Source organism: Strigops habroptila, chromosome 3 (assembly GCF_004027225.2).
Source record: "Strigops habroptila isolate Jane chromosome 3, bStrHab1.2.pri, whole genome shotgun sequence".
In the NCBI taxonomy this organism is placed as follows: Eukaryota; Metazoa; Chordata; class Aves; order Psittaciformes; family Psittacidae; genus Strigops; species Strigops habroptila.
Window position 1 is genome coordinate 76,155,252 of NC_044279.2, and position 12,267 is coordinate 76,167,518.

Here is a 12,267-nt window from a genome sequence, read left to right on the forward strand (position 1 = left end):
CCAAATAGCCACTCTCTTTGAAAGAAACGAAAAAAGTGTATTTCAATTTCATATGAGAGGACAGCTATGATTCTCACAAAATATAAGGAAAGCCGCCTTTGAACAATTCAGAAGCTTATTTCTAAAATCTTTGTCTGCTGAGTTCAGTTGTAAAACGAAGACCCTAACTGAACCAAATCTTATTAAGATCAATGAAACTGAGCTGTACAGAATTCATCTCAATGTTCTCCCTAAAGACCTCAAATGGTTCCCAAAAGACAGAAGTGCAGCCAGCCGGTCAGTGCCCTCACACAGATCTTCATCCCAGCTGCCCATGTGGTTTTCAGCTGTACATTTACATCATTTTTTTCTGCCTATTCTTTGGCATCCCCAATCCCTCCAGCAGTTATTGCAAATGTTGCTTCGTTTTCAGGCATCTCAGGGCTGGGAAAAAAGGAAACAAGAAACGTGTGGGTTTCCGCATGCTAAATGCAGTTGTGAAATGGTTCCCAAAAGTTGAAGTATTCCAGGTTGGTTACACATACAATGTCTTTATGCCTACGTGCAAGCTGTACAACATGATCAATATTACCAGGATCAGAAAATGTGAAATCCAACACAAGGGAGGGGAATGGAGAAGGTGCAGGAAAAGGAAAGGTTTTCTCTGGGCAAACTATTATTTCAGTTTCTTAGTTCCTGACCAGAAGCAGTGGTCTGTCCAGGTAGTTCTGGTATGATTTTTAGTGACTTATGTCTGCCACAGCTTACTAGGTAAAGTGATACTAATGGAGTCAGCAAAACTTAGTAATTTAACAGCTCTGAAATTTTCCTGCCAAGGGACCACCACAGTTGCCAAACTATTTGATGGTCTTCTTTAAGAGATGAGCATCTAGTAGGATTTATGATGAAAAATTATATAGTTTAATTGTATGCAATACACAAGACAACTGTAAGTCTGCTAATTACTTTGTCCTTTCAGATTTTCTCTCCATTTACCATCCAGAAACATGGTTAGTTTGAAACCATGAATTGCTGACAAACCATTAAGTTTCAGTACCATGAACTTTGTCACCTTGCAGTTGCTCATAACACAGCTTCCTTCTTGTGAAGGGAAGGTGATTTACCTGTCGTATATCTTGGCAATACGCAGCTCTCCTCTTCCTTTCCTCAAGCTAATCCTGGTAGTCGAAGCATGAGCAAGGATGTGGCCCCCAATGGGCTTTTTTGGGTCTGCCTGAAAGCTAAATTAGCAAGAAAATTGTGCAAGTTCCATAGGTTAATACTATGATGAACTGTCAGATGAGGTATGTTGAACTCAGTAGTAAATAATAAATACGGAAATATATCAAAAAAGGACTTTAATGCACTTGCCTCAAGATAGATGTTGAAACGTTCAATGCTGGTGTAATTTTCCTGTCATTAAATTCAAGAGGCTCAAGAAATGCTCACCTGAAACTTCATATATAATTGCTCCAAAAGAAAATGGGGTGCCTTTTCGGTACTTTATGTGGCTTGTTCTCTTTGTTCAAGTCACAGTGAAAGAAGCCATCATGCCAGGCAGCAGGTAAACATAAAAGATCTCATAACAAAGACCGAGAGAAACATATAGGTGTCATCCATGAGTGATTCATCATATTAGAGGGACCAGTGACCATTCTGAACCTTCCTTTTGGTGCCTCTTACTCCATACAGTCTCAGCACTCATTTCTGTTAAATATGCAATACAGAAGACAGGAAGTTTTGGTAAAGAGAGAGGTATCTTACGTCATCGTCGCTCCTGGATCAGCAGTCATCTGGTTGGTCACAAACACGGCTACATTATATTCTGCAATAGAAAACAACGCAAAGAAGGTAGACCAAGTCCAATTCTAATTCCAAAATATTCTTCCACCTATGTAAAAAGCCAGGCTGCTGCTGAAGCACAAATTTCAAGTGCAAGAGAAGCAACTATTCTTTATGTCTGATGGTTGAAGTTAATCGGAAGACAGCCTAAATTTGCTGCTGTGTGATGTCAGCTGTAATATTTATGCCAAAAATGAGCACTTTTCAGAGTTGCACTGAACAAGTCTTTCTCAGTTCCCATCTTCTCTGCTGGCTCCCTGCCCTCAGCCCCCTCTCCCTCCCTGTTGGTTTGCCTTTTTTTTTTAGTTTACTGCATGAAAAAAAGTCATTTACTTATTCCTCTTCAACATTTCTGAGACGTTCTAAAGAGGAGGAACGCTATTCATCCTGTCATCATCCCTCAGAGCATTGCAAAGTACTGGGAAGGTGGCGATGGCTACAGCTTTTTATGTCTCTGAGCCTGCATCCTTTTTTGTATTCCCCATGTCGCTTGTATACTTAGACTGCCGAGATTTGGGGAACACAGTTTCTCGTGGTGGGGATTTGTCCAGTTCTACAACCTATTCTCTCATTTAGACCTTGTCTTAAGAGTATTTCTAGGAAAACTCTAAATGTTGAATAGTTCTAAAGATTCCTTGATCCGTCATCTTGAAATAATATGTGATCAGTTTGATCTTTTTGGTAACTGACAGAGGTGTAAAGTGAAGAAACACTCCTGAGCCAATGCCTGATTGATAATACACTTGGACTATGAGATGGTTGTGCTACCAACAGCTACTGTTGCAGTAACTCCAGTCCATGTTTTCTGAATTTTGCCACGTTTCCCTCACCTTCTGATATTTTTTGGAGCCTTGACAGCATCTGAGCAAGTTTCTGTTGTCGTTCAGCCAGCTCCCCACGACCACTGAAATCCACACGGAAAAGTGCCATTATGGAGTCAATGATCTGCATTGTAATTATACTCCGTAAGTAAATACAGTGCAAGAAAATAAGAGAAGCTATGCTAAAAGCAGTAATAATGATAATAAAATTAGCCTTGTACCAATAGCTTGAAAATACCAGCTTCCTCATGGAACTTGGCTGCTACGTAGTCAAGCAATTCCGTCTGATGTTCACCTGGTGGGAAGTACAGTTGCCAAGTGAAATTAGGGCCAAAAGAGCTCTGAAGAAACAAAAGCCTGAATTTTAAAATTCCACTTTAAATGTCTGCACTGTTTGTATTTTCACTGCCAACAGCTTTAAATCCAGTGCCCAAAACCAAGCTGCCTCTACAATACCCAACAGTGCCTGTGCTTCTACAGGTTCCAGTTTCCCCTCGCCCAGCTCACGAAACTTCTTTGTGAAAAGTTTCACAACAAAACACTGCATGAAGACATTGTATTTTTGTTGTGTTAAGAACTGAAAAGTGATATAAACGTTTGAATCCAATGTTGAGTTCAATGACACACAGAAATAGTATTAATCATATTATTCATATTCATATTGTACTCTCAAAGTAAGAGTCCCACTTAAAATTTCCTTGAAGTTTTAGGGCAATGTCTTGTGACAGAGTGTGCTGGAGCTGTTCCTGGAAAGTCCCATTCACAAGATCATAGAGAATATCTCAACAGCATTTCTAGAATTAGCTTGCATCCAGGCAATCATGGTTGCATTGATTGGTGCTTCTCTTACTAAGATCCTACGCTGCCACTCGTCATGCACGCAGCAGAGTTCACTCCATGTTGTGGCAACCTGCAAAACTTTATGTAGTGCTGCTGAGCTGGAATAGAATCATAGAATCATAGAATGGTTTGGGTTGGAAAGAACCTTAAGATCATCTCGTTCCAACCCCCTGCCATGGGCAGAGACACCTCACACTAGACCATGTTGCCCAAGGCTCTGTCCAACCTGGCCTTGAACACTGCCAGGGATGGAGCATTTACCACTTCTCTGGGCAACCTGTTCCAGTGCCTCACCAGCCTCACAGTAAAGAACTTCTTCCTTATATCTAACCTGAACTTACCCTGTTTCAGTTTGAACCCATTACCCATTACCCCTTGTCCTATTGCTACAGCCCCTGATGAAGTCCCTCTCCAGCATCCTTGTAGGCCCTAGTTTACAACACCAGAAACAGAAAATGGAAGCAAGCTTACAACTTCTTTTGTTGGCAGCAAAACACTCTTTATGATCCTCAGTGGGGAACCTCAGTTAATAAACTGAGAACTATTGAAACAGGAGTCTTAACGAAAAAACAGCTCTCATGCCAGTTGCAGGAATGGTCTTACTAGTGTATGCACGTGCGTACAGCACGTTGTCCAGCACTGCATCATGGTCAAGATTGAAGCGATCAGCAATGTCACGGAGACGGTCTGGTCGGCTGGTTTTAGTCAAAGTTAAGGATTTCTCTTTGTGCAAACCATGCTCTGAAAATAATAAAACTCCATTCCAAAATAGAACTATGGGGGAAAAGAAAAGAATGTTTATTTTGATCCATGAGAAGACTGACTTTTTCTCTTCACACTGTTCCACATCATAACCTAAAGATAGTTTAGGTCTCATGATGATAATTGTTTTGTGCTCAGGGTTTGAGGGGGGTGTGTGACATATGGATATCTGTGCTCTAGGAATTTAGCTGTGGGCAAAACCTATTTATACGCAGTCTACCACAGATATGAAGTGTTAAAAATAGCGTTTAGTACTTAGATGAATTTCTCTTGAAGTATATAAAAAAGCTTCTATCACCTGTAGAAGGCATATTAGATCTCAAAAAAACTCCCAGTTAAAATAAAATCTGTATCCTAACTAATTTTTCCAGGTCAGATTCCATCGAATGACAGAGAAAAAGCTACTGCCTTGTGGGTCACTACACACTGTGCTCTCCAGGCTCTCTCCTGCCAGCCGTAATGTTTTACACTTATGCAGCTATCTGGAGACTCCTACTTGCTTATAACAAAACGAACTATCTTTCCAGTTCATCCTACCTGTAGCTTTTAACAGTCCAAAAGATACAAAGTGTTTTCAGTATCAATGAAGATAATCTTTCCACCTGTGTAGCCGTTTGGTCCTGGAAGCTGAGCTGTCACTACAGTGAATTCATACAAGATAAAAAGGAAAAAGCAGGAAAAATATTTTCTTACTCCCTCTATTATTACTTTCTAATAAAATACAACTGCTTATCCATATCACCAGTTTTAATCAGCTTGGAAATCAGGAGTATCTCAAATCTTACTGCGATCCTGAGAAGAAACTCAAGCCCCTTTTCTCAAATGAAGATCAGATAAGACTTAATGGTGTCAAAATTGTGCTTTACTCAGTACCATCACTAAATCCGTGTATTTTATGTTGAAAATAGGTAAGAATATTATTAATAAGTTCTTACGCTCAAAGCATCCGCTTAATCTTCTGCCCAAATTCATGTTTTGGACTTAGTAGGATTTTTCCCCAGCTGTAACTCATATGATCAAAAATTATTTGAATTTGAACTTTTCCTGGTAGGCAAATAGTTCCTGGTTGTGGGTTTAGTCTCTTTGGAGTGAATAAGCTAAAATACTCAATTCAGTTGTAATCATTCACGCAAAAGGGTATGATTCTACTGACTATTAGATTGTACTCAACAGAAGAGGCCTTATTTTTCCAGAAGGTGCCATAATTGCCTGTATAATATAGGGTTAATTTAAGGGAATGTTTGCCTACCTGATGTCTGGTAACTGTATTCCAGAGGCATTAATAGTTATATTAGTTATTATTTACGACTATTTACCCCTTGAGAGCTATTGCTGGGAAATCAGAGTCCTGCTGTATCTGGCACTGCCCAAATATGGTGACTGCCAGAGATTTTGGTTATCTGGTTCCTGTCAGCCAGGAGTATCCTTTCAGTGCCCTTTCAGAACGTCACGTTCAGCAAAACCTCTTGAACCCAGGAAATGAAGAGTTGCTGAGAGAGAATCTTGCTTTTGCCCTTTACTGGGCGATGCCCTTGTCCACCTGGAACCCTTATTTGTGCATCTTTTCCAGATGGCCTGTTTCACCGGCTTCTACAGGACACTCTATTAGTTCCTCTCTCCTTATAGAAAAACTTACATTGACGTGAGCAGCATTAAAAAGTAACCGTTTCTATGAGTTCTCTACCCAGACACAATTAATGGAGGTCAGAGTCACCAGGGTCTGTTTCACTGTATTTCTAGAGAGAACAGATTCCAACTTGTCTCTATGTGTTTAATTCTGATGTAGTTGTAAAGAATGGATTCACTGAGCAGAAACGGCGCTCTTTTAAGGTATATTACACCTACCACAAAGGGTGTGAGATAGTTGGGTTTTGCCTGTCCGGAACTCTGTTCAAAAAGGAAAAAAGAAAAAGGAAAAAAAGAAAAAGAAAAAAAGAAAAAGAAAAAAAGAAAAAAAAAAGAAGGGTCAGGGTTTCTTTTTCAGGAGTTACTGCAGTTAGAAACACTGTTATTTACGAAATTCATTTCTATCCCTACCTTTTACAATCATTTAACCTCAATTTATAAATTATATTTTGTGCAGAAGTGTGTAACATGAGAAGCAAAATCTGAGCTGCTTTAATTTGATCATGCTTGACTGCCGAGTCATTTATTCTTTTCTGTGTAGAAGTTAAAACCACATGGCACATGTGGAAAAGCATTAACTGAGGGGTGGGGGGGAAAGAATGGTTGATTCCACTGACCTGGCCTAATTTCATTTTCAGTAAAATGATCATAGAATCACAGAATGGTTTGGGTTGGAAAGGACCTTAAGATCATCTAGTTCCAACCCCCTGCCATGGGCAGGGACACCTCACACTAGACCATGCCACCCATGGCTCTGTCCAACCTGGCCTTGAACACTGCCAGGGATGGAGCATTTAATCTCATTATATCCAATCATGTTAAGTCTCCAGTTTATCTTTTCTAAGGGGAAGAGTACTGTGTTTTATAAACTCTTACTGGTTTTGAAGTGTTTACCAATAACTGATCAAATTTACTGTAATAGTAGTTTAACTGTAATTTCAAAATCTTATTTGAAATGCAATACATCTTAAGTATGCATAAATAAAGTACCTTCTCTGGCAGTTTTGTTACTGGAAAGGAACACAGATCGCATCAGGGAAATCTTTTCTATGTGACACATTACTAATAGCATTAATTATGTTGTGGTTTACTGAATCAGCATGCCCCAAGTCTAATGATTACTCAGCTCAAACTTAGTCTGCAAGCAAATGAAGAGGAATAATGGGAAAACACTAAGAGAAGCAGATTCTTTCTTCTTACACTCATGCAAGTGCTCATCTTTACGACTACAATGGGGTAAATTTGATAGAAGTAATCCATCTTAATTTAAAATCTAAACGAAGTTGCAATTCGTTGTTCCATAATACTCATTTCTCACCTCCAAAGGCCTCGGTGATTGCCATACTTTCAATCCCACCACCCAGAAGTTTACTGGAGAAAGGGAGAGGATTATGATATAGTTAAACCCACAAATCACAAGAGGAAAGTCAAAACCAGAAAGTTTTGCTACTTTAAGAAATTTACTTCTGCCCTAATTCCTGCAGGGCACTAAATGATCACTGATTCGTAATGAATTAACTCTGTCTTAGCCTCCCTTTATGTGTGCAAGAGAAAAATCAATAGATATTATTACTGGAAAGAAAGAAGAGAGAAAATACCTTTGAAAAGATAACATTCCATAAAAAATATCTCAAGGGAGATCTTGAATTAATTTTGACCCAGGACCTGCAGATTGTTTTGACTAGGTGAAACAATGATGATACGTTCGGGATCTCCAGATGCAAACCCTGTTTATTTACAGTGACTGTACAAAGTCCAGTTTCCCCTCAGAAAAGGACTTAATTTTGTTGCTTACTGGTGCAGGCACCTTTGAGCCAGCTGCAGCTCCAAATGCAAGGTAATCTACATGTCCTAGCTGAATATTTATTCCTTTATATTCTTTTGTCTTATTAAAGACAATAAATAGGATTATTGGAACAATTTGGACTAAGGAAGGATTTAAGTAGAGATAAGCTTACTCAAATTCCTGGCTGCCAGTAGTAATATGAAATACCATCTTCCGTTTTTCACTGTACTCAAAGGCAGTCAGGAAGCCTGGTTCCTAAGGAAGACCAAAGAGAACATGAGAGGTTTATTTTAGCTTTAACCTGAAGGTAAAGTGCAATATCCTACATAAATACCTTCTCTCCACCCTAGCCTCCTTTACATAGGATGGGTATGAAAAGCATGACAGCATTTGTCTGGTCGTTGTAGAGTGTAAAGTAATATCCCTTTACAGTAACAAGCAGAATAATTTCGACAATTTATCTTGACAGTGTGGTGGAAAAAATTGTTCAGAGAAATGTTGCCTAGCATTTTGGAGAGGCCAGCTTAAGTTTAAACTGTCAGGAAAATGACTGGCTTACAATAAGCTTGTTTGCAGCTTCTTTAATCTTGTCCACTTTGGCCTCCGAAAGCCCTTTTACATTGCACAGTGCCCGTCTTGTGGTCATCTGGATTCCTTTGATCGTGCAGATCCCAACTGACTTCAGTTTCTTAATATCTGCTACGTTCTGTGAAGAAAGTTCCCTTCTGTGAGTGCTCAGGACAGTTAACAACTAGGAGGCAGAGTAAACCTTGGAAACATATTTTATTATACATTCATATGTGTGTGTATTTTCACCAAGGAAGAAACAGATTTACAGTAAACTCTTTGTTATGTAGTTTGTGACACCAACAATAGAACATTTTGAATAACATTGGTGTGAGGGATCAAGGTGCAGAGACCAGGCCCTGGTGCTTTTGAGAGAAAGGTGTCTGGGTCAAGTTGTATTTACTTGTCCCCGTTCAGTGTCAATCTTTCTAGATCCAAGCTGGTAGTAAAGAACCAATACAGATTATTTCAGGTAGCATGGAGCCCAACCTAGTAAACTCAGTAACACTCAATCTGTCCTTGGTCCCTTAGCACAGATAATCTGTAAACGAGATAATCTGATCATGGGTAATTGGGAGCTGAGTCACAAGGATCACTGGAAGCTAATGCTAACTGATGTGCTGTTTCTGCACGTTCCCAGTACGTCCAGTTTAAAACACACGTATCCTCCAGATCTCACTGACACTCTGGGCTGCATTGGACTAATAGAGTTTTTCATAAATTGGGTACAGCATCGCTTCAGTCAGCGCCCTACTGACACATTTGGCCTCCTCTCACCTCATTTGATGATTCTGACATCACTGAAAACTTAAAGGCAAACAACAGATTACTCACAAGAAAACAAATTATGTGAAAGGTGTGGGATAACACTTCAATTTACCATTTTCAGCCAAGATTTTTCTTTGAAAAAAAACCCCTATGAACTGGATGTATCATCTATTTATCTAGAGAGTGTGGGTGCATAGGACATAGGAAAAGAGGGGGGTTATGCAAGAAATTAGTCATGTTCATTTGGAAGCTTATTTCTCATGCTGTGATATGTTTTTTGATTATTACATTAATAGGGATGGGTGAGTTAGAATAAGTCACGAATAAAAATGACTCTTCCACCCAGAAGAATATGACAATCAGCAGTATAATGAGGATTGAGCTGTTTTATTGCGTTTTTCTATTAAGACAAACAGACTACTGCTGCAAAGATAATTTTTCTAGGCCAAAACTTAAAATGCATTATCCTGCTTCTGCATTTCTTCAGTGGCTCTGTCTTCTGGTCATGTCAGACTCAAGGCTCTTCTGCATTACAAGTCTCCATGTGGAAGACCTGGTTGTAGAAGTTCCTGTTCAATCCTGCACAGATACCCTTTTCACCAACAGCTTGTGCACCAACCAGGGTATTCGGATCTACACCTCCTTAGACCAGAGTTCAATGCTACAAAGCATTGAGCAGTCTTCTGGTTTAACATACTGACGTGCCTTGCACCAGCTGCTTGTCCTGATCCTCTACCTTATGTTGCAGCCCTGTGCCAGTCCTGGCCTCTGAGGTGGAAAAGGGCAGACCAAGGATTTACAAATAAAAAACAATAAAAAACTTAACCCACATTTTTTGTTGTGATAATTTTTAGACAAATTGATTCACAAATCCAGTTCACAGAGTGGCTACAAAAGCAGAAATGCCAGAAGAAGGACTGGTATTCTCTGAGGGCAGAATGGCTTAGCAAAGACTGCAGACTCACAGCACCTGAACTCCTACCAAATGCTTTGGAACACCAAACCACAGCCTCGGTGGTGCTAATCTGACTCTCTTTGTGGCCACACTTTCAGATCTAGTAAATACTTCTTTCTCTACTCCTAGGAAAAAAGAAAAATTTAAACTCACAAAAAACTATTTCTTAAGCAAATGAATTTAAGAGATGTGGGTCATATGTTCACACAAAGGTTTTAACTGGCACAGCTGTGAATGAAAACTTCCTCTGGGAATAATCATTTGGGAAGAAGAAAAAATAAAATGAAAAGGAGCAGGAAACCCTTATTAAGCCAGAAGAACAGCCTAAGTCATTATTCTTTGTTTTCAAGGTCTTCCATACCTTGGTATCATTCTCTGCATAGCATGCCTCATTTAATACTGACAGGCTAGTACAGCTCCCTTCTAGCTCATAAGGGTGGCCTCTTTGGTCAACTTGATATGTTTTTAACACAAGAATTTATGTATTTTTCCTATGTCGCCCCATAGTTTGAGCTCTCACCCTCATGATCCTTATTTAGAACTCTTTTTAAAACTGTCAATGACTTACCAATAAAAAAGTTGACAACAATTACACTGCTGACATGCTGAGCCCAGAACTACAGTGCTGACTGTTGCTGTCTCATTGTGCCTGTGGCCTCCCCATCTGTATCTGTCTGTAGTTGTTTATATTAGAATTAAATCTTACATTTCTTTGGGCAAACCCAACTCTTTATTCTGTTTCTATAACACTGAATGTAATAGGGTTCCCATCCATGATCCAGTCTCCTGGCTAAGCATCTAATAATAGTAATTCAGATAAATAGGTGACGTTTAGATGGTAATAATTATGATGATGATGATAACGATGATAAAAATTCATATTTGATGAAGAAAACTAACCATTTCTTTCTCTAGCTACTAATATTTTCCTCACTCCCACTCTACCCCCTTCACCAGCATGCTGAAAATAGTATAGCAACAATTGTCACAGTGTAATTTCACAGGCACCAAAAATGCAGGAGTAATTACAAAGATTGGCAGGAACAGGAAGTAATCTATCACACAGTTTTCAAATAAATTAGCAAGTAGTTGGTTTTTCAAGAGTGCTGGGTGCTAAATACTTCGAATATCTTGCCACTTTATTTAGGAATCTGATGGGAATGAGAGTTTCTGAAAACCTGTCTTATCACCAAAGGCAAAATTTGTCTTCATATGACTGATTTAGAATTTATTGCAAGGAGGAATTTCAGTCATCTGCATCAATGTGTTTGTGCTTTTGGAAACTACCTTAAAATAACTTTGCATGGGCAATGTAAAGTCATTGCTAATACTTACAATTCCATGCTTCTGTAGCAGGTCAATATCCTGGAAAAAGGATTCCTAAAAAAAAAATAGTAGAAAAAAATAAAACCAGATTTTGCTCTTTCTTGTAATTACATCTATCTCACTATGTGACTGCTTCAGATTTGTAAACATTTCAATGATTTTCCCTAATCATACAGAGCATGTTGGACTACCCAAATAAGCAAAGCCATAGTGAGCCAAGAAGGCCTACACATTTCCTATCACCTTCTTCATAAAGTGTATCTTCACAAGCATGCAATCCTCTGCTGTGCTAATAGAACTTGTGTTATGATCATCATCTTGATCTTTTTCTGCCATAGTTCCTCAGTCTTTTCAGGCTGATGACCATTCATTGGAAGCATAAAATTAATTGATAGTCCCCTTGCATTTAATATAGAACTGTAAAATATAAAGAATTAATGATAATCCCATTAAAAACTCTTCATAGCTTTTGAAAGGTTAAAAGTACTTGAAGAGCAAGGCTGTACTGGGACCAGGAGATTTTCTTGGTATTAGATTGGAAGAAGATTTTAAATGCATTGAGCTCCCTGATGGTCTTTGGGGACCCCCTGTCTCTCTGGATTTCATAACATTATCAAAATACCTTCAAACAACATTTGCTGCTAATATTTGTCAATCAACCATAAATTTACCTCATCATCCTGGTATCCTGGTTCTTCTTGGACTACTTGATCCTCCATGGCCTTCATCATGAAAGAGCAGGCAATAAAGTATTGATCGTTACTGGGAAATGCAAACAAATATAGTATTGAGGTGGCAATAAATGAATAAATAACTGTAAAAGGACCTTGAAGAAGTCCTTGAGCTACAGAACCTTCTCAGTATGCCATCGTATATGGATTTAAACTCGGATTCTGCTTCCAACTCTTTGTTATCTGACCGACCAGACCAAAAGGATAAAATATACTGCATTACTCTCAGATGAACCAGTTTGACTAGAAAGGGCTTAACAGGTG

At 39.0% G+C, this 12,267-nt stretch overlaps 1 protein-coding gene and 1 long non-coding RNA gene across 2 annotated transcripts; one reads left to right on the forward strand and one right to left on the reverse strand.

The window, feature by feature from the left end:
* DMC1 (DNA meiotic recombinase 1) lies at nt 1-12,027 on the reverse strand. The gene is made up of 13 exons (XM_030478173.1): nt 11,944-12,027; nt 11,282-11,326; nt 8,216-8,362; nt 7,829-7,911; nt 7,189-7,241; nt 6,090-6,131; nt 4,810-4,882; nt 4,086-4,177; nt 2,864-2,937; nt 2,652-2,766; nt 1,744-1,804; nt 1,104-1,220; nt 1-423 (listed from the first exon to the last, which is right to left on the reverse strand). Exons 1-13 carry the CDS (start codon nt 12,001-12,003, stop codon nt 354-356), a joined length of 1,032 nt encoding a protein of 343 aa, XP_030334033.1. The 5' UTR covers nt 12,004-12,027; the 3' UTR covers nt 1-353.
* Nucleotides 2,346-5,340, forward strand: LOC115604776. The gene is made up of 2 exons (XR_003990405.1): nt 2,346-2,786; nt 4,990-5,340. It is a non-coding gene; the product is annotated as an uncharacterized LOC115604776 (long non-coding RNA).
* Nucleotides 12,028-12,267: the final 240 nt, after the last annotated feature.

Coding starts and splice junctions, on each gene's coding strand:
- DMC1 (XM_030478173.1), bottom strand. CDS start 12,003: ATGATGAAGGCCATGGAGGATCAAGTAGTCCAAGAAGAACCAGGATAC. Junction 7,242..7,828: donor ACTGGCAGCCAGGAATTTGA/GTAAGCTTATCT, acceptor CCCTTTCTCCAG/TAAACTTCTGGGTGGTGGGA. Junction 1,805..2,651: donor GCTCCAAAAAATATCAGAAG/GTGAGGGAAACG, acceptor TTTCTATTGCAG/AATATAATGTAGCCGTGTTT.